The sequence below is a fragment of the Rhineura floridana genome, chromosome 3, assembly GCF_030035675.1.
Source record: "Rhineura floridana isolate rRhiFlo1 chromosome 3, rRhiFlo1.hap2, whole genome shotgun sequence".
NCBI classification, from domain to species: Eukaryota; Metazoa; Chordata; class Lepidosauria; order Squamata; family Rhineuridae; genus Rhineura; species Rhineura floridana.
Window position 1 is genome coordinate 203,625,905 of NC_084482.1, and position 26,027 is coordinate 203,651,931.

General features: G+C 45.0%; 1 protein-coding gene across 4 annotated transcripts in view; it reads right to left on the reverse strand.

Moving 5' to 3' along the window:
- Positions 1-3,118: 3,118 nt before the first annotated feature.
- Positions 3,119-26,027, reverse strand: part of LOC133381202 (zinc finger protein 250-like) — a 38,532-nt gene continuing 15,623 nt past the window's right edge. For 3 of the 4 annotated variants that reach the window (XM_061619922.1, XM_061619920.1, XM_061619921.1), the window contains exons 4-8: positions 23,540-23,622; positions 23,038-23,164; positions 21,263-21,397; positions 11,794-11,991; positions 8,363-9,980 (exon numbers count right to left, since the gene is read on the reverse strand). In XM_061619922.1, coding sequence (XP_061475906.1) covers positions 8,773-9,980; positions 11,794-11,991; positions 21,263-21,397; positions 23,038-23,164; positions 23,540-23,622 — 1,751 coding nt within the window. In that variant the 3' untranslated portion in view covers positions 8,363-8,772. Of the gene's footprint in view, positions 7,082-8,362; positions 9,981-11,793; positions 11,992-21,262; positions 21,398-23,037; positions 23,165-23,539; positions 23,623-26,027 lie in introns of those variants that run through there. The other variant, XM_061619923.1, reaches the window with a different exon arrangement.

Sequence of the window (26,027 nt, forward strand, 5' to 3'; positions counted from 1 at the left end):
GATATTCAGAGATAAAGAATGCTGACCAAACGACTGGAACTGCTACATAACAAAACAAAATATCAAAAGGAAAACCTGTGCTGGGTTGCATCACATACGCCCATTGCTCAGAATGTGGCTTTTTGAGTTTCGGCTTGTGCAAACCGTCGCACAGCAGCCAAGAGATCAAGGTTTTCAGCAGTGTCGTTTTTGATGGACAGCCAGTGATGTCCATCTCACATGTCCGGGCAGCAATAGAGAAAATTGGTCAGGCGGGCTTATGATTGGCCCAGGCCAAGTTGCCCCAGTTACAAACTTTGTTGTTAGGAAAGAGCAGGGAAAACTTTTAAGGAGAAGTCCAGCAGCAGGCCACAACCAGAAAACATAAGAAGAGCTACTGGTTCAGGCCAGTGTCCCATCTGGTCCAGCACCCTGTTCTCACAATGGCCAACCAGATGCCCATTGGTAAGCCCGCGAGCAAGACCTGAGCACAAGAGCACATTACCCACCTGTGGTTTCTAGCAACTGGTATTCAGAAGCATACCGCCTCTGGCTGTGGAGGCTGAGCATAGCCATGGTGGCTAGTAGCCAGTGATAGCCTTTGCCTCCATGACTTTATCGAATCCTCTTTTAAAGCCATCCAAGTTGGTGGCCATCGCTGCCTCCTCTGGAAGCGTTCCATAGCTTAACTGTGTGCTGTGTGAAGTACTTTGTTTTGTCTGTCCTGAATCTTCCAGCGTTCACCTTCATGGTATGTCCACGAGTTCAAGTGTTATGAGAGAAGTCCCAGGAAGCAGTCCCAGAAAGCAGAAAGAAGCTCTGCTAGAAAGGGTTTGGAATTTGGAAGAGGTACTCAGGAGAAGCACAACCCAATTCCTATTCCCAGGCCTGGCGCCAGTGGGTGGCCAGGTTAGGCACTGGCTGAGGGCCTGTGGCGCTAAGAGGGAGTCCTGCTGCTGGGGCTGGGTGGATGTAGCCCCTGCACCAGGTTGTGGGTGCACGCTTCACTAGTGGTTATTGTAAAGCGGCAGGTAGCCCTCCTGCTGCCGACACAGGCTGGCTGCCAACTTCTTGTGGTGCTCTGTCAGCATTCTGTGTGCCCATTCTTGCCCTCACTCAAGATGGTAGCAGGGGCAGCAATATGCACCAACACCATCATGAGTAATGGTAGGCATGCACGCACAGCATGCTAATCTGCTGACACAGCCAGGCCTCTTTAAGCCCCCAGTGGTAGTGCTGCTGCCTTTGAGAGCCCCTGCAGTCTGATGCCCAACAGCCTGCTGCAATCTGGTGCCAGCCCTGCCTATTCCCTTATCGCTGTGGAAGAAGGAATGAAGCACACCTATCATCCTGCTGAATCCCAGGGTGAGGAGGAGCTGCAGGCGAGAATTCTCACATATAGTCTGTACATGCAATAATTCTTGCGTGTGACCCCCCCAGCTATGTACATGCATGCATGGGTCCTTGTAGGGGGCAGCAGCAGGGCTCCCACCATCGCACCTGCACCAGGCCCCATAAACCCTCTGGCTGGCTCAGGGTCCTATTTATCCTAGAGCTGACCCTGGGTGTGCCTCTTATTGGAGTTTTCACATTATCACAATAGGAGTGTGATGCCTTATTCCCCCCACCCTCCTCCCCATCTCCCCTACCTCCCTTTGCCCTCATGTCTTTTTCTTTTTCTTTGCATACATTTTTCATTTCTGATGTTCAGTTGTTTGACATGGTATGCAATGTTCTGGTTCGTGTGCTCAATGAGTGTCAATCGGCCCTTTTCCTTGCTCCACCTGACTTCTCTGGGCGGATCAGCTCCATCAGGCTCAGTACAATAGGCATGACTCAGAGGAGGCCTAGGTGCCTTCGGGACACCCTTCCAGAAAGGGGCAAGCAGGACATTACAGCTCCCTTGTTGTTATGTGTCTTCAAGTCGATTACGACTTATGGCGACCCTATGAATCAGCAACCTCCAAGAGCATCTGTTATAAACCACCCTGTTCAGATCTTGTAAGTTCAGGGATGTGGCTTCTTTTATGGAATCAATCCATCTCTTGTTTGGTCTTCCTCTTTTTCTACTCCCTTCTGTTTTTCCCATCATTATTGTCTTTTCTAATGAATCATGTCTTCTCATTATGTGTCCAAAGTATGATAACCTCAGTTTCATCATTTTAGCTTCTAGTGATAATTCTGGTTTAATTTGTTCAAACACCCAATTATTTGTCTTTTTTGCGGTCCATGGTATGTGCAAAGCTCTCCTCCAACACCACATTTCAAATGAGTTTTTTCTCTTATCTGCTTTTTTCACTGTCCAACTTTCAAATTTAATGGTGGAGATGCAGAGGCAGACAAGGCTCCACCGCCTCCTTTTGAACATCTGACAACTTAAAGGTTTTTCCACCATCTCCCAATAAAATACATAAATCACATGGACGCGAAATAAGTAAATTTCATTCACACGGTCACATCATGCCCACAGAGGTGTATCTCGATTCCTGAGTGACATAAGGTGTGTGTGATATATTCTCTGCCATCCTTCCCTGCACTCGAGCAGACATGTCTGCGGTAAAGAGTGCTTCCAGGGCACCTAAAGCACTGTTTACTGCGAAGGCACCTGTGCCACCTGGAAGAAGTACCATTCCAGCCACATGAGAGAGCTGCCTGCATCAGCCACAATCCAGTGTGTCCCCCCCCATGCCCCCCGCACCTCAAAAAGACTTTGTTAAAAGGAGCTTCTTTCCTGGAGGATTTGTTAACTGAGGTGTTACTGTGTAGGATTGCAGACTAAGTATGATTAGTACAGCAGTTATTATGGGCACTGATGTAATGGAGCGACTGAAAGAGTTAACTAAGAAGTCCTTGCTTCAAATCCTCACTCAGATGGCCTTTTGTAAGACATTCTCAGCCTGGGGATAATATTAGCCTCCTTCACATAACTGTTTTTACCAAGCTGTATATAATTCCGAAAGAGTGTGCCAAGTATTATATTCTCACAAGGAGAGCAAGTGTAATTGTTCTTGAATATTGCTGTTTCTGTATTTCAAATTTATGGGGGGAAATTAGTCCTTTAACTTGTTAAGATAGGTAAAACGGACACTACTGTTTTGGAATGTGAAGACTTTTATTGATGAAAAGCATTGTCGTCCTCTTAAAAATATTGTTGCCTTCTTTAACACACCACCATGTATGTAGGACATGCACCCAAGCACTAACCCAACCGAAGCATCTCTAGAAAGCAAAAGCCCTACATTCAGTGGGAAGCACCTTGGACAGTTCCTTGAAAGGTTGGAGTAAAACCCTGAGTGGATTCACTGCCCCACTGACATCAGAGCCTCGTCTCCACTGCCTACTTTCCATTAGTCCACAAAGGTTAAGACAATCTGCCCCTGCCCCCTTGTCAGAGCAGGGATGAAACATCTCTTCCCAATCTGTATCCTGGGCTGGGCTGATTCCATATTCTTCTGTATGGGAGTGAGCTGGATTTCAGCCTTGCCAGGTCTACTTAATTTTTTTATAAATCCCATGGTGGGCCTTCAATGGGTGTACAAAGCAACAGGCCACATTCCAGATTTCTTAAGATCTAAGGCAGGGGTGGGGATGGAGATGGGGAACCGTAGTCTGTTTACCTGGCCTGTGAGACTCTCAGCACACCGCACACCTTTTTCCAGGTCGTGCCCTCCCCAGCCCTGCTTCACTCTTTCCTTGTGTTTCTGCCTGGCTGGATGTATCCTTGAACTCTGATCACACAGCCCTATCTACGCTATAAATTTTAAGCAGAATCATACCACTTTAAACAGCCATGGCTTCCTCCAAAGAATCTTGGGAACTGTAATTTGTTAAGGAGGCTGAGAGCCGTTAGACGCTCCGATTCCCCTCACAAAACTACAATTCCCAGAGTTCCCTGGGAAGAGAAATTGACTGTTTAACTACTCTGGGAATTAGGAGTCTTCTAACAACTCTCAGCACCCTTTAGCGAAGGATGGTGCCCAGGATTCTTTGGAGGAAGCCGTAACTGTTCAAAGTGGTATGATACTGCTTTCAACATTTACTGCAGAGGCGGTCTGCCTCTTGCTTGTCTGAATGAAGGATAGAGAGGGTGTGTGTCTGTGTGTATGTACAGAAACTAGACAACTGTACAAAGTTACATTTACCCTCATTGCTCCAGCCCAGCACACCACTGGCATGCGGCCCCAGGAAGGTTGCTGAGAAGGGAATTTTGGCCCTTGGGCTAGAAAAGTTTCCCCACACCTGATTTAAGGCACAAGTCATCCATGGTCAGTGGTCCTATCTGCTCTGATATTTGCTCTGATAACCCATTAATCTTTGGACCACTTCCAATAACTCTGTTGAGCTCAAAAACCTATGATTAGACACCCAGATTGTGTTTCTAGGTTATCAGGGGGAAGGGCTAGCATAGCATAAAGGCAGTCATTTTACAAGATGGTGTCTGCAAGGTCTGTTCAGCAAATGAGGATGTCTATCTTTTTTTTTGTCCTTTCACATACCTTCTCTTTATGGTTCAAGAGGTTAAATCAAACTCTTTTGACTGTGATAAGGAGGTGGGGTTGTCTGTGCCAAAGACAGGTCTAGCAGTCTTCTTAAGAAGGCCATCAACCACAATGGCCTCCCGGAAATTGGCCAGGGGTCCACTGGTAGAATGCTCCCAGTCCCTACATTGATGCTTTGACATTGTTTCTTCCCTAGTGATGGGGTGGGCAACACCAGGCATGTCCAGGCTACAACCTTCAACCAGAGGAAAATTTGGGGGATGCCTAAAGCAAGCTACATCACAGATCTTCCCCACCCCAATGTAAACAAAAAACACAGGAGAATGAATGAGAATTGTAATTTGGGAAGAGGGGGTGACTCACAAACCAAGGAGCTTTTGCATCACCAGTCCCATTCCTTATCACAGTTCTGACCCACATATTCAAACCAAGGAATGTTGATCCTGGGAATTCATTAATCCATGCGGTCGCAAACTGGTCCACAAATGGAAAAATGGTCCGACCTGCTGTTACGTATTTAACAGCATACTGGCTGGCAGAAATAATCAGATGAAGGTTTTTCAGGACTTGGAGATAAAGATGAACGTCTGCAACGTCTGCAGACTGAAGCTGCCTTGAATGGCTCAGGAGCAGCAGGCCAATAAAAAAAAAATTAACCCCCCTTTTCCCAGATGCATGTGCAGAGCTTGCAGTCCCAATCCAAGAAGGTGAGGAGCAGTGTGAATGCAGGACGGAGGGGATTTGTGCATGCAATCTTCAGGTGGAGAAAACCTCTTACCATTCTTTTTTCATTTGGCTATTAATTTGTGTGTGTGTGTGTTTTGGCACAACATGTGTGGATGTCGCCAATGTGCTGGAGAGGGAAGCTGATAGCAGTTGGAGGTAGCACAGGCAAAAAGTGAGAGATTGAGATCAGAGAACTGGCAAATACACCACACGGAATGGACCGTTTGACTTGTCAGAGAAAGGTTGTCACTGATGTGGAAAAGGTAAAGGGTAACTGCAACGAGCAAGGTGTAGGAGTGCTCTCATGTGGGAAAGCTAAATTTGTTGAGAATATTTCTCTACTGCAGAACCTGCTTTATATCGAGTCAGACCATTGGTCCATCCAGCTCAGTAATGTCTACACTGACTGGCAGTGGCTCTCCAGGATTTCATGTTTCTTTGGGGGAGATCCTAAGGAATGACAGTTTTATACAATTAGGAGTAGCGTGCAGGGAGCTGGATAGATCCAAAGACACATTTCTTATGCTCTCTGCCAACCTGGGATGGGGGAATCTGTGGCTCTCCAGATGTCCCTGGACTACACCTCCTCTCATCCCTGGCCACTGGCTAAGCAGACTGGAGCTGATGGGAATGGGAGATCAACAACATCTGAAGGGCCAGCGGGTCCTCGACCCTGCGGTAGGCAAATCTCTTATTTCCTCTATGTTAGATGTTCTGTTTTCAATATCTGCTGATATTCTTGCAGTGCAATAACAACCTGTTCCCAGCACTCATAAGTATTTCCTTCCCTTTGGATTCTCTGCTGTGTAAGAGGCTATTGAAGCTTCTTCTGTAGAACAACCAAGTCTCACAGGATGAGCTTTGTTAATGAAGTAAATGAATTTGTTGATGGATAATCAAATTGTCTTTGCGACTAAAGCCTTCTCCACACTCAGGGCACCTATAAGGTTTCTCCCTTGTATGAACAATCTGATGACGCTTCAAATTTATGCTCTGAGTGAAGAGTTTCCCACAGTGAGAACACTCATACGGCCTCTCTCCAGTGTGAATCATCTGATGACGCTTCAGACTTATGCTCTTAGTGAAGTATTTTCCACAAAGGGGACACGCATATGGCCTCTCTCCAGTATGAACCCTCTGATGTTCTAACAGTGTATCTCTCCGAGAAAAAGTTTTCCCGCACTCGGAACATTCATAAGGGTTCTCCCCTGTATGAAGCCTCTGATGGCGTTTCAAATGCATTTTCTGAGTGAAGAATTTCCCACAATGGGAACACTCGTACGGCCTCTCTCCGGTATGAACCCGCTGATGTTCAGTCAGTTTATTCCTCCGACAAAAGGTTTTCCCACACTCAGGACATTCATATGGCATATCTCCAGAGTGAACCCTCTGATGTTCAATCAGTGTATCTCTCCGAGAAAAGGTTTTCCCACACTCAGGACATTCACAAGGGCTCTCCTCTGCATGAACCTTCTGATGTCGCTGCAAATGCATTTTCCGAGTGAAGAGTTTCCCACAATGGGAACACTTGTATGGTCTCTCTCCTGTGTGAGTTCTCAGGTGAACTTTTAAGATTTGTTGGGAAGTTAAGTTTTTCCCACACTCTGGGCACTCATACTTTCTCCCACATTTGGAAGCCCGGGGTGTCTGGGGCCTTCCCTGCACAGGAGTGTCATTCTTGGCACCTGCAAGGATGGGTTCATCCTCGACTTCTATTGGATTTTTCTCCTGCTGACTTTTGGACTTGAATCTTTGCTCTTGGATCTCAGGTGTCATGGACGCAATCCTCTGGGTTATTGCTGGAACTGTCTTGGGTGTTTCCTGTGTCTTGCTTCCTCCACAATGAGCATTTCCCATCTTAGTTCCTTTCCTGTCACCTGCAGAGAAAGAGAGACAGACTATTTTTGTTCATGCTGTAGTAACCTCTTTTTCAAAACCCCTACAACCTCTTACTTGCTATCCTGATTGTCACCTCACCCCTCTCCTGATGTTCTGGACTTTGTGGATTCTGTGCTGTTTTTATTTTATTTTTAAAAAAGAATCTTCTGTGCCAAATAAAGCTACATTCTGCAGCCTGTACAATTTTGCAGATACGCACATTTTTACTTACTTCATGAGAATGGGCATGGGTGATGCAAGGCGCTGTGAAGACCACACCTGCATTCTTTGTTCTTGCTTGTCATACTAAAAACCGCAATTTCCCTGTTGGAAGGGGAAAGGGCTAACTCTTCGCAAAACAGAAGAACCCTACCGGATCAGATCAGCGGTTGATTTAGCCCACTATCCTGTTCCCAACAGATGCTTCCAGGATACAAGACATGAAGGCAACAGCACCCCCCCCCCCCATTGTTGGCTCCTCCCAGGCAACTCGCATTCCTTGGAAAACAGAGGTTCAGATTTGTTATCATGGTTAACATCTGTTGATAGACCCGTCTTCTGTGAATCTGGCCCTTTTCAAGCCATCTAATCTAATGGGAAGGGTCATGGCTCAGTGGGAGAGCACCTTCTTTGCATGCAGACTGTCCCGGGTTCAGTCCCTGTTATCTCCGGGAAGGGCTGGGAGAGACCCCAGCCCGAGTCCAAACCCTGGACAGCTGCTGCCAGTCATTGTAGACAACACTGAGCTAGCTGGTCTGGCTCCATATTAGGCAGCTTCTTACGTTCTTATGTACCACAATTTGTGGTAGCAAATTATTTAAGTAAACTGCATCTTGAGCGAAGAATTCCTGTCTTTTGTCCATACTATCAATTTTGTGGAGTGAACCCCACCCCATTTTAACTGTATGAAGAAAGGGGGAAAAACTCTTTTCTGTCTCAACATGCACAACTTTGTAAAGCTACATCAAATCCCCTTTTAACCCTTTTTTTTCAAAACCAGAAAGTTCTACACACACAAGCTTTTCCTGGCAGGAAAGATGCTCCAAGCCTCTGATTGTGATGGTTCTCCTTTTCTCCAACTTTTCTAGCTCTAAGTTACCCTTTCTGAGATGGGTGGCTAGAATTATACAAAAAGAAATCTGTCTTGGCCCATAAAGGGGGGGGCAGGGGGAAGAGGTCCTAAAATCCATGATCAGGCAGAAATGGGTACAGAGCTTTAGTAAACCAAAATGTTTCAACACCCTCCCCAAAACTGCAATTCACAATGCGGAAAACCAATGATGGGAACAATGGTTTAATAATAATAATAAAAGGTTTACACACAAGTAAGCCACAAATGCCAATAACCACTGCTAAGTATGTTTAGGGTTGCATCCAAAGCTGGTCTTCTTATTGAAAATAGGAAAAAGGGATTTTGAAGCTCTTGGTGCAGAATTCAACATTCTCACGGAATAACAGCAGTCAGGAACCAGAGGTCCTTGTGGATGAATAAGTTACTCAGTTGCTTATCTAGATCCCAAAGAGACGTGAATCCAATGGCAGATCACTTTGGAGGGCTCAGATGCTGAAACATTTCTTTGGTGCTTCTTAAAAGTGCCTCCCCAATGCAAAAGGGGGGAGTAGAAATAATGTCAGTATTGTTCATGGATGGTCTGGGGCTAAATTTATTTTTCTGAAACCCTTCTCACACTTAAGCCATTTTATAAGAACTCTGCCCTCCATGAGTTCTCTGATGTCTGATCAATTTATCTCTCCGACAGAAGCCTCTCCCACACTCTGAACACTGAAGCATTTTCTCTCTGGTATGTATCTTCTGATGTCTGATCAAGCTTCCACTCCGACTGAAGCTTTTCCCACACTCAAGACATTCATATGGCTTCTCTCCAGTATGAATTTTCTCATGTGCCTTCAACTGGATTCTTTGTCTGAAGCATTTCCCACACTGAGAACATTTGTACGGTTTCACTCCAGTATGAACAACCTGAGGTTTTGTTAAAGCTTTACTTTTAGAGACGTATTTTCCACAGGAAGAATGGATTCTCTGATGACCAATCAGGTGTTGTCTCTGCCTGAAGCACTTCCCACATTGAGAGCATCCGTATGGTTTCTCTCCCGTATGAATTCTCTGATGTCTCATCAAGCTTTCACTCCGACTGAAGCTTTTCCCACATTGAGAACATTTGTACGGCTTCTCTCCAGTATGAATCCTCTCATGTGTCTTCAAATGTACTCTTTGCCTGAAGCACTTCCCACACTGAGAACATTTGTATGGTTTCACCCCAGTATGAATTATTTGATGTTTTGTTAAAGCTTTACTCTCAAAGAAGCATCTTCCACAGGAAGAACATTCATGTGGTCGTGCGTCAGAATGAATTCCTTGATGTTTCTTTAATGGCCTAAAGCTTTCTCCATACATGGGACAAATATATGGTTTCATTCCTGTATGGTTACTGTGATTTTCAGTCAAATTATTTCTTTTCCTGTACTCTGAGACTTCATTTTCTTTCTCTCCCACTTCAAGACCCTGTTTATTACGGTATGCGTACTGCTGGAAATTTGCCCCTGACATGGGAGATTCACAGTGGTCCCGGTCGGTATGCATCACTACACGTTCTGATCTGTAGTGGTACCTCCTATTATACTTGGAGAAAAAGGGTACATCCTCCCTTTTCTGCACTGTCGAAGTTTGGCAAATGGCACCTGTGAGACCTTCTGCAAGCTCCCTGCATTCATTCGCTCTCCACACTGGCTTCTCCCCTTGCCGCCCTTTGGACTCACATCTCTGTCCACGAATTTCAGCCATCAGAAGAATGTTCCTTTCGGATATATCTGCTAACATGCCATGCGTTTCCTCCGGCCCTGGTTCCTCCATCTTGATCGGTCTTCTCTTCTCATCACCTGGAGAGACAGACAGAGGAAGTTTTGCTGAGAGTCCCACAATGTTCTGTTGTTGCCCTTCCCTCTCTGGTGAATTCAGGACATCTCTTCTAAAAGAGTGCCAAGGGATGGAAAACCATCAAGGAGCCTACTTTCCCTGTAAGGCTGCTCAATTCATTCTATGACTGCCAGGTGTGGGCAGGTAAGGAGCTCTGCGAGGCACAAAGACTGGATCTGCCATGTTGCATCATAATATTATCTTCCCTGTTAAAGTGTGGTGTAATGGTTAGAGCGTTGGACTAGGACCAGGGTTTGAATCCCCACTCTGCCATGAAGCTCAGTGGGGGTGACCTTGGGCCAGTCACTCTCGGCCTAACCTATCTCACAGGGCTGTTGTTAAAATGGAGTGGGGAGAAGGCTGTACACCACTTCAAGGAAAGGTAGGATATGAAAAATAATAATAATAATAATTTAATAAGTTTAAATAGTTGTGACATACCATGGGACCTTTGGGTAAAGGGTGGGTAAATAATAACAAGGAGTTGTATTCAACACGCAAGCATTTCTCCTTGCCCAACGGAACAATCTCTCCTCTCCTCCCTCCCATGCCCCCCGTGCGCTGTTCTGAGGATCCTCCCAACCCTCTGGAGCAAATTTGGGCAGGGCAGGGGGGGGAGGGGGAGGAGGAGGGAAGTCCTGTTGCCGTAGTGGGAATCGTTGCCCTGGCTTCCACTAGCGCAGCAAGTTAGTTGGATGCGGCCACATATTTTTAATTACATATCATGTCACAATAAACGGTTGTATCTAAGCAGTGCTCTGAGGCCTGGCTCCCCTGTAGCGAAGAAACTTCGGTGATATATCAATGGCTGACACAAACAAATAAATAGAATCTCATGGTGAGCCCCTTGAGGAGGTGGGCGTTTAGACCCAGAGCCAGTGTGGCGTAGCGGTTAAGGTGTTGGACTACGACCTGGGAGACCAGGGTATGAATCCCCACACAGCCATGAAGCTCACTGGGTGACCTTGGGCCAGTCACTGCCTCTCAGCCTCAGCCCCTTGAGGAGGTGGGAGTTTAGACCCAATTCCCCTGAAATTAGCTCTCAAAAAGACATTCCTCCAGGCTACAGAGTATTAGGTCTCTCTTAGGGCCTCTGGTACAGCTCTAACATTTAAGCACTGCAGTTTTCTAATCCAAATTCTCTCCACCCACATCTGACTGACGGCAGATCCACACCATACAATTTAAAGCATTTCCAATGCACATTTAAAACACATGACTTCCCCCAGAGAATTTTGGGAAGTGTGGTTTTCCCTTTAAAGAGCTACAAATGCCCAGGACCTTTAACTACAGATCCCATTATTCTTTGGGGGAAGTCACATGCTTTAAATGTGTGTTGGATGTGCCTTAAATGTATGGTGTAGGCCTCCCCTTCATGAATGTTCTATGAGCCCCCTGATGTCCAATCAATGTTCTTCTCCATGAGAAGCACTTCCCACATTCAGGGCACTGGAACAGTTTTTCACTGATATAGAATCTCTGAGGATTAATCAAGTGTACTCTCTGACCGAGAACCTTTCTCTGGGGCTATTCTGATGTCCAATCAATCATCTCTCTGATGCAAACTTCCACCATACCTGGAAGCTACATGTTGTGTTTCTCTCTCATAAGAATTTTCTCATGTTTATCAAGCAAACATTTTGTCCAGATATACTCCCCGTGTGGTACATTCAAAGGTGTTCTCTCCAGTGTGACTTATAGCATCCAACTCCCCACACTCAAAGAACAATGGTTTCCCCCTCTCTCTAGGAGCTGCAGAGGTTTTGGGGCTGGCACCTGCAAGACCTTCGGTGGGCTCCCAGCATTCATTCTCTACCACCATCTCCTTCGTCTCTTGTGGCCCTTTGGACTCCCATCTCTGATCAAGAATTTCAGATGTATCAGGACAACTCCAAAATGTCTTGTTGGTTTCCTCTGGCAAAGCCTCTCCCTGCAGAGATTTCTCCAGCTTGACCAAACATCTCTTTTGTTCACCTGAAGAGACAGAGGAATTTTGTTCATGCTCTGGTCGGCTCTTTACTAGATGCCTGTACCCCCTCTTCCTTAGCGTCCTCTCCTGCCAGATCTCCCTTTCCAGCCAATTCAGAACGCCTTTACTAATATACTCTGTATTTCGTCCCCCCGTCTACACATCACCCCTCTTGTAACATCCTGGGCTGTGTGCATATATTCTTCACTTAACCCAGGTTCTTGCTGGTGGAATCCATCCAGCGGATTTTGTGGTCTGAATTAAGAAAATCGAATCTGCAGCTAATCATAGAGGCAAGGAACTAAATGGTGCATTGAAGACCAGAGTTGCCTTTTCCATTCTGTAGGTCATCTCACATCATAGTTTCCCTGCAGGAGGAAGAAGGGGCAACTCAGCCTTCAAACCCTGGAAATAGTGCTTTGGGAGGCAAAAGGGTTCTGCACCTCTGTAAGGTGCCTTGGGGCAAAAAACTATGAAAGCAACAATATCTTATAATTTATACCGCAGTAGGAAGCTGTGGTTTTCCAGATGATGCCAGACAACAACAACCCTGACGGATGGCCATGCTGGTTCAGGCTGATGGGAGCTGGAGTTCAACAACATCTGGAGGGTCCTGCTGCTTGAAACTGCTGCCAGACAGTGTAGATAATACTGAGCTCAATGGACCAACAGTCTGACTTGGTATAAGGCAGTTCCCTATATTCATCACATGCTCCCCATTCCTGTTCTAGATTATTTGGACTACAATTCCCAGCATTCCTTGCCATTGGGCATGGTGGCTGGGGCAAAGGGGAGTTGGGAGTTCACTGACATTGGGGGGGGCACACAAGTTCCCTGTCCCTGTTCTGAAGGGTGATCTCAAAAATCTCTACCTTTACGTAGGTCTCAGTAAATTGAGTGAGAACTATTCCCAGTGTGCATGTTTCAGACTGCAGCCTAACCTACTTAAGGTAACTGAAGCATTGCTGAGGATAACTTGTCACACCCAGATTATCATGGGGTCAGCAAAGTATGCTAAACTTACATACCTGCGGCCCTGGGAGGAAATGTGGCATATAAATCTAATAATAAATAAATAAATAAAATTTGGATTCCTGCACTGAGCAGGGGGTTGGACTTGATGGCCTTATAGGCCCCTTCCAACTCTACTATTCTGTGATTCTATGATCCCTCCTACCCATGAGGGGTTCCCACCAAGATAAACATTTGCTGACTGAGGGGATAGAAAATTTCAAGGTATGTTTAGATGTTGCAAGGAGTAAATCAGAAGCTTTCACTTTCCTTTATGATTAACTCCAGCTAAATATTACGTTCAAACCCTAAAACAGTGGTTAATTTTAACTATAGTTTGTTAAAACAAGCCAGTTTCATAACACATGGTTCGAAGCTGGCTTGTGTCAAAATTAACCACACTTTGCTGGGTTTGGGTGACATGACAAGCTGTATTTAATAAAAAATGGCAGCTATGCTGAAGGAGCAGAGGGGAGCTGGGGAACGTGCAAGCCCACAGGTCACCTAGGCTCAGTTCTGTCAGGCTAAACCATGGTTTATCATGATGCCCAAATGCAGCATCAACGTACAACATAGATGCTGCTATTTTTAAAGTGTTGCTTCAGACGTACATAACAAGACAATCCTCCAAGAGTTCCCTGATGTGTGATCAGATTAACTCTGAAAGGAGACTTTTCCACACTCGGGGCATTTGTGTGGCTTCTCTCCTGTATGGATTTCCTGATATCTCATCAAATGGTCTCAAATGAAAAACTCAGGTCATTTGTCAGGGTTCTCTTCTGCTGAAATTCTCTCATGTTTTATAAAGATCTATTTTTTTCCTGGAAGAGTTCCCTCAACATACAGCATTCATGGTGACCCTTTCCCATCTGCTTCAAAACAAGTCCTGATCTATGTGGCAGGTCCTTTTGTCATACTAGGGAAGACCTGGGCATTTCCCCCTTTCGCAGACTGTGGAGGTTTGGCTAATTACAGCTGTTAAGACCTTCTGCAAGTTCCTTGCATTCATTTTGCCCCTTCTCCAACATCTTTCCCTTGTTGCCACTTTGGATATACATCTCTCTGCCTTTGAATTCTACCCAAATGTTGCCCTGAGAGATTTCTGCTCAGGTCCCCTAAGTCTGGACCAGTCTCTTCCTTGTGAGTGTTTTCCACATCGACCTCGCTTTTCCTCTGAAGAGGTAAGGAGGAATTTTCATTCACCTTCCAGCCTCCAGCAGCTGCATTTTGAGGGCTCTCCCCACTTCTCCAGCTGACTTGCATCCGTTCCACGTTGCCTGGATCCATTGCACAAAAAACACGCCAACGCTTATACAATGCTCACCATTTCTGCCCGTCCCAGGGTGGCAGGGAAGAGATGCCATCTGGTCACAGCTGGCAGCCCAATGGGTTGAGGAGGGTAGGGATGAAGGCGACTTTTGAATATTCTGATGTATTCAAACTATTTCTGTGCCACTGTCACTTGCAGAGCAATCCTTCCGGTGGGTTGGGGGAGGGGCAGAAGTGAAAGGAGATAATCAAAAAGAGCTGAAGCCCTGCTTGGCACACAATGCCAGGAGGGAAGCACAGCATCTCCCCCCCCCGTTTTCCCCTTTCCTGGAACATTCTATTTAGGTTTTATGATTGCCCTCTCATCTGTTTCGTCCCATTTGGCGGGAAGGCATGCGAGGGAAAATGGAAAGGCTTTGGATCCAAGGCTTTCCCCCAACCAGCCCCTGGCACACCTCCTTTTTGCCTCCACTGATGTCAAGAGCTCTGACATGAGTAAAGAAAAGACAGTTTGTGGAGCTTTCCATGGTAGTTAGGAGGGACCTTACCTCCCTCCCCTGCTCCCCACCCTTGCAGAAGGAGATGCTCTCCCAGGGACCACAGGATTGCAATCAGCCCACAGAGATGCACAGCAATGGAAAACAATAAAAAATATAAAGCAACCTGAAAGCAACAGCGCAGCAATCAAAATTTTAAAAAGACACAGCGGGGTTTAATTCTCAAAGACCCAACAGAGTCAACAAAGCTTTTTACTTGCAAGCAGAGAACAGGGAGGAGAAGACTGTTAGAATTTCCTTAGGCCGGGAGTGCCTTCATGGGTAAATTTGGGTGTTTTAAATGTTTTGATGGATTTGTGTTTTTTAATTATGTGTGGATTGTTTAGCTAATTTTATGCTCGCAAGCCGCTTAGAATCCATCCTGGCATGTAAGTGATATACAAATTATTAATAATAATGGGTTATATTCAATGTAGTGCTAAGGAGGTTGTTCTGTCAGCGCAAGCATTTTTCCTTGCCCAGCAGAACGATCTCCCCTCTCCTCCTCCCCCTATCCCGTGTGCTGTTCATAGGTTCTTCCAACCTTCCAAAGGAGATGTGGGGAGGTGTGGGGGCGCATGGGAGGAAAGAAGTCCCATTGCACAAGCGGGAATCCTTGAGCTGGCTTCCGCTAGTGCAATGCGTTAGCTGAATACAGCATAATAATAATAATAATAATAATAATAATAATAATAATAATGCTCCTAAAGAAAATGGTCTGCACCTGGTAGAAGCTCACAGTCCCCTCCATAAGATGGAATCTGGAATAGGGCCTCATCAGCAGATCTTACGTGTCATAGAGGGTGCGTGTGTTTCTTGGAAGCATCAAGGCTGCTGAGTGCTTGCTGCCACATTAAATTGGGTGGTCAATTCAAGACCTGCTGCATCTGTGGATTGGAGTATTTCTATATTGCTACCCATTGGGACTCCACTCAGGGCCCTTTATGAATTGATTTTTTAAAAAAAGTTTATGAAGGGGAAAGGGCCAGAGATACAGGCTCTGCATGCCAAACGTCTCAAGATTCAACCCATAGCTTTCCCAGTTCTGCTCTAAAAATGGTTTTCACAGCTCTACACCTATTTAGTGGCGCAGACCCCGGGTGGGGAGTGTGATGCCACTGTAAATGTTGTACAGTAATTACGGTAAGTGTCGGCGTGCTGCCTCCGCAGGGTTTAGAATTGTACATAGGGAGACGCTTTCTGTTGTGCTAAACAAGGCATTTATTAGGTTAGAGTTATGGAACTCTAGCGTTCTGTCTCTATGCTCCCTTAGCCTTACAGTAACTTCCTGTCAGTGACATCACTCCTCTCTTTAATTGGTTAGTTAGTTTTCCCTCCAAAACCTGCCTCAGTTTGTTTCAGTCATCAGTGAAGATAACAGCAGGTCTAGTAGCCCCAGAGGACAACACTCCTTTTTTACCTATCTCTGTCTCTCAGAATTTATTTCTCTGCCAGAATTGCCTCTTCCAGAAGCTGTCTCTCTCAGAAGGTACCTCTCCTCGACTGAGTCTACCTCTTCAACAATCCTACAATATTAGTACCTGCTATCAGCCTTCTCCATCATCATCACCATCCTCCATTCACCATCCCCAGAGACTGTACGCTTTCTTTGAAGTTTCTGTATATCTTTGTGTTTTCTGGTTTAATAAAATAGTTCTGATTAAAAGAGACTGAGTTGACTGTCTGGCAAAGTGGGTTTCAGAACCACGGGCTCAGAACAGTCGGTTTTGTAGGGTAATTGTGGTTAAGTAGAGTGAGTGAGAGGGGGGAGGTACATGGGTTGGAATGTTGAAGAATGCTGAGTTGTGACTGGCTGAGTGTCTGGGTGGTTGAAGGTATAAATGAGAGAATGACAGTTGGGAGTTGGTTGTTGGTTCTGGGTTTTGGAGGGGTGGATTTGTGTTTAGGTGGGTAGTGAGTCAGGTTTTAGGACTAAGATATATAAAGAGAAAACTATTATATGTAACCACACGCATATTGACTGACCTTAAAGTAATCTTGTTTATTCTTTGTGTTAATAAATAAATAGTTTTGGTTTAACAACATGCCTGATCCTTGGCTGGGATATTACAGACTAGAAGGGTGGGCAGAGCAAATACCAAAGCTGGGAACAGTATCAAAGATACAGGGGGGCTGTGGCCTGTAAGTGCACCCAGACACTATGCAGCAATCTGTGGAGGAGACTAAGGCACAGTCTCGGGGCAGTACTGCATTACAGAGTGTCAGGTGGTGGCACCTAGTAGTGGGATCGTGAGACACCTGTGCTGGGGCCAGTGTGAGAGATCCATTACGGGACCAAACCCTGAGTAGGGGTGTGACAGGGAGCCTCTAGCCCGCAGGTCAAATTTAGCCCGCCAGACCTCCCCCATGTGGCCCGCGAGGCTGTTTCAGCCAGGCCACACCCACCTACCCAACATGCGATGCCACATATGATGTCAGGTGTGGGGCAGGTAAGGGTCGGCTTTGTAGGGCCTGTAAAGCCCTTGCGCAGCGCTTCCCAAGTGCCTGTGAAACAGCCGCTTGTTGGGCGGTGAGAAGCATTGTACAAAAGGCTATGCTTTGACAGGTGTCCCCAAAGCTGGTCTGGAGGCTTGGGAGAAACCCCAGACCAGATCTAGGGGGCGTAGGGAGAGGAGAGGGAAGGGATGTTCTGCTTGCACAGGTGTGCAGAACCTCTGGCTTTCCCGATGTTGCTGAACTACAACTCCCATCAGCTCCAACAGGCACGGCCAGTGGCCAGAGACGATAGGAGTTGCAGCTCAGCAATATCTGGAGAGCCAAAGGTTCCCCACACTAGCACGAGGGGAACTGCTTCATAGCACCAGGCTGAAAAACGAGGAAAGCGCAGCAAAAAAAGTAGCAAGCAGCTTGAGGAGAGTGAATTTCCCTGGAAAGAAGGAACTCTTTGGGTAATGAAATGTGAAGGCAGCTCCATTTCATCTTGCAGGGCACAAGCATGACTCTCAACTCCGCTGGGCTGGGGCCTTTTGTTGTGGTCCACGGACTTAGCAAGTCGCAAAGGAAATAAAAGCAGGCAAGGAGAGACCGGAGGGAAGCAGCGTCTGAGCTGAACACATGCCATTTGCCATTCCCCTGCTCCAACTCCTCCTCCCGTGATGCACCTGCGCTGCTTTCATGCTACAGGCCGTGACGTCCTGCTTTGGACAGGGGGGAAGCCTAGCAGAAGACCGGTGGGGGCAGTGATGTGAATGTCCTTGCTGGGGGCTACTGCCCCATGTCCTGCGGCCCTCTTATGAGCTGCTACTGTATCCGGGGGTCTGGGGCGGGGGAGCGTCTGGACCGCAAGCAGTATTGCTTAGTCAAAAGGAACCTCTGTGTGTCCAGCAGAAATTACTTCTAACAACTGAAGCTGAAGCAGGCTACTAGTTCATTCTGTGGTGAAATTAGGAAGTGACGGTTTTTTTATAGTCTTGAGAAAACAGTGGATCCGGACTTCCGGGAAGGGTGACTTAGCCTGTGCCTGCTTTTGAGACGGGCTCCTGCCTCAAAAGAAGCTTATTCAGATATATCAGTCAGATTTTTTCTTTTTTTGACTGATTAAACTTCTCCCGGGTAGGGAGAAACGAAGAGATTAACCTCAAAGCCTATTTTTGTTGGGACGACCAGATCTCATTAATTTATGGGACGAGGTCCAGCCGACGAAGGTGGGACGGATTTTTAACAACAAGCTCTATCTGGAAAAGCGAACGTTCATCTTATCTTCTAAGAGAGAACGCACTAACAGGCAAGCACCCTTCTTTCTATATTTTTCTTTTACTTGACTTAAATTGTTGCTGTTTAAAAGAGATTTGCCAGATTGATCGGTTTTTGACATCTCACTGGGGAGCCATAACTTCTCTCTGCTACTCACTAATTAATAGCTTATCTCTGTTTTTGTTGCAAAAAGCTGTCCTGGATTTGCATTCTAAAGATATACACAGAAGAGGGATTTCTATTCCAGATTTTTATTTTGAAGAATATTATATTGTCTGAGACTACTCTCTTTTTGGTCTATTTTATTTTGACGAATCTGTTTTCCGACGACCGCCATTAATTGTTTCGATCCTGGGAACTGCATTTTGTTTACTTAAGCAGGAGAGATAAGGCTGTCTGCTCTGTTTATACTGTGATGTCACCAAGTTTGGAGTATTAACCCAATTGTTGCTGAAATAAGAAGTGGTTTTCCTATATTTTTCTTTTAAAATGGCAATTAAGAAAGTGGCTGAGAAGCTGGAAATAACTATGTTTCAGAAAATAATGGATGAGATTGAGATAACGAAACAAAACCTGCGACAGGGTTGTAAGGAGCTGAAAATTGAATTGAGTAAAATGAAGCAGGAGATTAAAGATATAGGGGTCCCTGTGAGAGAGGTGACCCTGGAAGGGGTCCCTGTGAGAGAGGAGACCCCGGAGATTGGAACAAACGTGGAACAGGAAAAAGATTTGGAGTCTATGGACTTTAGAAACAAAATTTATTGTTTGGAGACACAGGAGATTAAAGACATAGGGGTCCTTGTGAGAGAGGAGACCCTGGAGACTGGAACAGGGGTCCCTGTGAGAGAGGAGACCCTGGAGACTGGAACAGGGGTCCCTGTGAGAGAGGAGATCCCGGAGATTGGAACTAACGTGGAACAGGAACAAGATTTGGAGTCTATGGACTTTAGAAATAAAATCTATTGTTTGGAACTCAATGTTATCTCTGAAGAAATTAATGAAGATTCTAGAGATAAAGTTATCAATGGCATGGATAATCTTCTGGACTGGAATGATGCGATGGAGCCCAATATAGAGAAAATCTATGGAATTAACTGCAGCCATGTGACAATGGAAAAACTTTCAAGAGATGACCCAGTGTATTTTGAAAAAAAGAACAGAGATATGATTTTACAGCAGTATTTCAGCAACCTATTCAGAATGGATGGCAAGAAAATATTTGGGATAGAGGTAATTCCCATCAGACTCTTACTATATGACTATGGCTTTGACAGCAAGATTATTATGGAATACTGATAATGGAAGATTGGATACTGAAATTACTGGACTTAATAAGACTACTGAAGATGGAAGATGGAAAATGGAACTAATAGGGATAATAGAACAATGGCTACTGAAATTACTGAACCTAACAGATTCTGATGTGATGGATTAATTGAAATGTTTATTTTGACTATGGTTATGACAACAAGATTATCATAATTAGTAATGAGATGGATTAATCGATATGCTTATCTGGAAAAAAAAAATTGATAGATATATTTCTTAAAGAATTGAAACCTCTCTTTGACTTTTTGTGGAAAGAATAAAGTAATGTTTATGAGATTTGATGATTAAGTAAGATAACTACTGGAGGAAAGTGATTTTATAATATGACTTAAGAGACAGGATTGTTATATATTATAGACTTATAACTGATTTGATCTTTGACAAATGGGAAGTCAATATTTTACTCTTTATTTTTTATTTTTGTTTTTTTTTTCTTTTTTTCTTTTTGTTTAACTATTTTTGATTTTGTTTTTTGTCTTTGAATGTTTTATGATTTTGTCTTGTATGTTTTATGAAAATCTGAATAAAAATTATTGAAAAAAAAAAAAAGAAAACAGTGGATCCACAGACTATGGACTCTGTCCTATGCAGTTTCTCCAATGACTAATCAGTGAGATTATGTCAGCAATCAAACCCCAAAGAAGTTTCTCTCACAAGGGGCATTAACGTAGTTACTCCCCGGTATGAATTTTCTGATGACTCAGGATATATGATTTCCGAGTGAATTTTCTCTTACACTCGGGACATTCATAAGGTCTCTCTCCAGTATGAATTCTCTTATGTCTCAACATAGTTGATCTCTGAGAGAAGTTTCTCCTGCACTCAGGACATTCATAAGGTTTCTCACCAGTATGAATTCTTTGATGTCTCAAAAGAGTAGATTTCTGAGAGAAGTTTTTCCCGCACTCAGGACATTTGAAACGTTTCTCTCCAGTATGAACTGTTCGAGGTCTCATCCATTGCTCTTTCTGTACGACGCTTTCCCCACATGTAGAACCACTAGAAGGTTTCTCGCCAGGATGGATTCTCTGACGTTTCATCAAATGTGTTTTCTCATAAGGATTCCCTCCAGCATGGTTGTTCTGATGTTGAAAGAGACTAGCTCTAGTATGGAAGCTTTCCCCACATTCTGAGCATTTGCCTGATTTCTTTCTACTGTGCTTTGTTTGATGCTGATCAAGATTTGACTTCTGCTGGAGGTTTTTCCCCAATAGGGGACATCCAGGTTGGTCATCTCCAGTATGTTTCATAATAAGTCCTGATTTGAGGCAGTGCCTTGAACCATACTTGGTGGGGAAGAAGGGCTGTTCCCCCCTTGTGGACATTGTGTATTTTTCAATTCCAAAACCTTCCGAGAACTTGGTGGATTCATTCTGCGCTTTGAGTGATTCCTTCCCTTGCCCCCCGTTGGACTCACATCTTTCCTCATGTATCACAGCTGTCACTGGAACATTCCCTTGGCCCATCTCTGGCAGCGTCCTGGGAGTTTCCTCAGGCTCTTCTCCGCCATACTGAGAATCCTCCACCTTGAGCTGACTTCCCTTCTGGACACCTACAGAGACAAAGGAAGGAATTTTGTCCATGCTTGGCTGATCTCTCTTCTAGACCCCTGCAACTTCCTGCCTGCCTGCTGTCTCTTCCACCCTATCTGCCTTTCTAGCTGATTCAGCCCGTCTGTACTGCACTCATCTTTTTCTCCTGGCTTGTGATTATATCTCCCCTCTGTGAGGGTACACAGGATGATGAAAGACTCTGTGCCAATCTAAATAATGTCTTCTTCTGGACAGGGTGAATGCACAAATCAAGGAAAAGTTGCTGCTTTGTATAATTGATTCTCCTGCTGGTGGTTGTGGGAGAGGAGTGCTCTGGAAGCCATCGAAGGCATTCCTCGATCATTGGGGGTCTTATTCAACCTCCTGAGACCACCACCTACCTCAGTCTCCTCACCTCAAATGGGATATTGTAAAGGTTCAGAAACTGCAACCAAAACAATCAAGGGGATGGAGCCCTATGTGGAAAGGTTGCAGCATTTGGGGCTTTTTGGTTGAGAGGAAAGGTAAGTTAGAGGTGACATGATTGAAGTGCATAAAATTATACATGATGTGGAGAAACTGGAGAAACGTTTTTCTCCCTCTCTCATAACGCTAGAATTCTTGGGCATCCAACGAAGCTGAATGATGAAAGATCCTGGACAGAGAAAAGAAAGTCCTCCGTCACGCAGCGCACAGTTATACTATGGCATTGGCTCCCACAGGAGGCAGAGATGGCCACCAACTTGGATCGCTTTCAAAGAGGATTAGACAATTTATGGAGGAGAAGGCTATCAACGGCTACTGTCACTGTTGGAGGTAGGAAACCACAGGAGGGGAGAGTGCTGTTGGGTCAGGCCCTGCTTGGGGGGTTTCTACTGGGACATATGGCTGGCCACTGTGAGAACAGAATGCTGGCCACTAGCCTGACACTACAGGCTCTTCTTCTGTTCTTTCTGAGAAGTCTTCAGACATTAGTCACCCACTTCCACTAATCTCCCAAATCTTTATCGCCTATAAGAGGATTCTTCATGACACTTTTAAATGTTTATTATTTTAATTATTTGCTTTCTTTCCTATTTCCTTTTGTAGCTTCTTTGTTTAACGGCATGTTTCGTGACGGGAACCTAGGCTTTTAATTTTGTATTCAATCTAGCATTGTTGTTTAGGTAAGCCTATCTAGATGTTGTGTTTTAATCTTTTTTTAGTGTATTGCTGTTTTAATTGTTTTTAATTACTTGTTTTTAACTGTTTTTGTTGATTCATGTTTTCGTAAACCGCTTAGAGGTTTTCTGCAATCAAGCAGCACACACAAGCAAGCAATAAATAAATAACCAACCTTACTTAGCACAACTTCAGGCACTTTTATCAATCATTTACTCAAAACGTGATTTATTTTTCATAACACATAACATTTAAAATTTGAAAAGGAATCTCTCTTTCTCCACTCTTTCCAATTCAAATAATGGTAATTAGATCTGCTGAAGAGATTCACTGAACCTCAGCGAAAGAGATGCTCAGTCTGCATCTGGATTGGAATTGGTTTCAGATGTTTTGCCGTTTGTGTGTTTGCTACCCTGGGCCCCTTGGGAGGTAGGGCAGGATATATATTAAATTAACTAATTAATGAATAGCGATGATAATGAATGCATGCTCCCCTCACCTAACGATTGCATGCTCCCACCAACCTCCTGCAGGACTTCCCAGAACATCGTCTGTTGGCCTGGCTGCGCTGGAGTCCACTCAACCATGTGGAAAGGTGCACCTGTCTCCTTGAAGGTCATCAGTCCCTGGAAACAAACAAACAAGCAAACAAAATTCCCCACCTTCCCCATGACAACGGTTGCATACAAAACAATGTTAACGTACAGACTCGTGATCATACCCTTTCCTTCCCACATGCAAAAACGGTTAAATACATTTCCAGCCCACGCTACTTGCGCAGGCAGATTCACAAGCATGCATTCAACTGTTAAAAGAAAGGCAACGGATAGTAAAAGAAGAGCAACTCTAGAATGCACTGTGTCTTTAAAAAGGCACAAACGCATCTCCACAAAAGGCAAACAGGTGGCGATTACCAGGTAAAGAGGGATCTGGTAGTGCACCTGAAGCACAGAGTGTCCCGGCTTTGCCCATAGCAAACTGACCCACCAGATGCCACGTACCTCACTCAGCCCAGCTTTAGCCATTTCCTGTCCTTCTGGAGGAAGCAATGAGCTAGAATGACTTGGACATTTCATTCCACTGCCTGTAGAGGATGGAAGGGAGATCTTAGAAGGGGACACCCTTCATCCTAGGGGTGACCAGGTGCAAAGGAAGACACAGTTCCTGTCTCTTTTAAGAGTTGTGTGCAAGAGGTATTTCGGAAAAAGCATCTTATGGTGCAGGGACTAGGTAAAATGTGCTCCCTTCCAACGTTCCTCCACAGCTGTTAAAGGCCTCGGAGCCACCCTGCGCAAGGTCACTCTGAGATAGCCTCTCATGATCTCATGTTGATCTTTATTCGGTCTTCTTCAAAGCCAAATGTTTCAATCTCTCACTATGGACAGAGACCTTCATCCCTGCCCATTGACCGTGCTGGCCCCGGGTTGATGGGGGTTGTAGCCTGGAGGGCATCAGGTTAGTGAAGGCTGCCTTAATCCAACAACCTTGCAGAGGAGCCCCCATGCAGATGATTATTAATTTAGGAAGTTCCAATCAAGGTGAAATGGATCAGGAGAAGCTGACAAACTGAATAGGTCAGGATCAACAAGGGAGGGGGAGGGTGCTTCAGACACCTGGATTCTGTTGTTGCTTTGCTTTGTTTCAGCACGTTCTTGTAGGTTAGCGGTCTTAAAGTTGTTTGATATGCCTGCTGCTTACATGCTGATGACTCTCAGAGGCAACAGGCCTCTGAATACCAGTTGCTGGGAACTGCAGGAGGGGAGGGTGCTCTTGCGCTCAGGATCCGCTTGTAGATTTCCCAGAGGCATTTGGTTGGCCACTGCGAGAACAGGCGGCTGGACTAGATGGGCCTTTGGTTTTATCCAGCAGCCAGGCTGTTCTTAAGTTCTTATGTGGAAGTCTCCTCTCCCTCAGCTGTTATCTGTCAGCAGTGATTCTGCATTAAGGCTGGCTCAGCTGTACCTTTAACAGCTGTGTGGCAGGCAGAAATTAAACACAATAAGCCTTTTCTTTTCTAATATGGGAACACAATTATGGGGAAAGCTTCACCTATTAATATTCTGTCTGTCAGACATCTTATTACTTGTGTGTACCCCCCACCTGCCAAATTTACTTTTGATTTGTGAATGCCGTGTACATTGCCCTTCCCTCCCCCTTTTATCTTTGCAACAACCCTGTGAGGTAGCTTACGCTGTATGTAAGCAGCAGTTGGTAGTTGTTACAGGGTTAATAAACTGCAGTCCCTGATATACTGAAATGTATTCTGGTGAAGTCCAGTCCTATATATATCTACTCTGAATTAAGCCTCACAGAATGTGCTGTCTAGAATTTAAGAGACATACTTTTCTGGACATGTTTGAAACAATGTGGGGAGGGAGTTGTGTTAATCTAACTGACTAGTCTATAACAGGGGTAGTAAATAGGGTGCCCTCCAGATATTGTTGGACTATAACTCCCATCAGTCTCAGACAGCATAACCAATTATCAGGGTTGATGGAAATTCTAGTCCAACATCTGGAGGGCACCCTGTTGGCTATCCCTGGTCTGTAAGGCCCCACAAGTTACTTTTGTTCTTTGTTGCAATACATAAAAGAACCCATTGGATCAAGCCAGTAGCCAACCTAGTCCAGCATCCTGTTCTCACAGTGGCCAACCACAGATGCCCTAAAGAGAAGTCCACAAGCAGGACCTGAGTGCAACAGCCCTCTCCTCGCCTGTGAGTCCCAGCACCTGATATTCAGAAGCATACTGTCTCTGGCAGTGGAGGCTGAACATAGCCATGATGGCTAGTAGTCACTGACAGCCTGATTATCCATGCATTTGTCTAATCCTCTTTTAAAGCCATCCAAGTTGATGCCCATCACTGCTTCTTGTGGGAGCAAATTCCACAGCTTAACTATATCTCGTGCAAGAAGTAATACTACATCTCTAACTCCAAAGGAAGGGATAATATTTATTCTGGTGGATTCTTTTAATATGTGCATTTTCTGTTTCCCCAAGTTATGTCTCTTAAGTTCTGCCTCTGACAGTCCAATTATGCATATGTGTCTACTCAGAAGTAAGCCCCAATGCGTTCAATGGGACTTACTCCCAGGTAAGTATGTACAGGATTAAGTTACCTCCAAGCTACACTGTTGACAAAAAAGATTACAAAGGCAACTAGTGAAGTACTAAAGTTTGCATTTTTCTTTGATGATAGGGGGTTGCTGTATTGATCAAAATGTGTTTTAGTTGAAAGGAGTGGGGCCAAGAGGGAGGAGTGTAGTTTGAGAAGGAAAGGGCAGGGCCAAGTGCCCCACTGATAGCCTGTGCCCCAAAACTCCGGAAACCTGGAGCCAGCCCTGTACACTTGTAGAGGCCCTCTTCAGACTTCACGCTGAATACATTGTGTGCAAATTAAAGGAGTGGGTTTTTAAACAAGATTCTGTTTAGAAAGCACTTGATGTCTAACAAAGACATCTTTGGCACCTAACTGTGTATGGAGTGGGC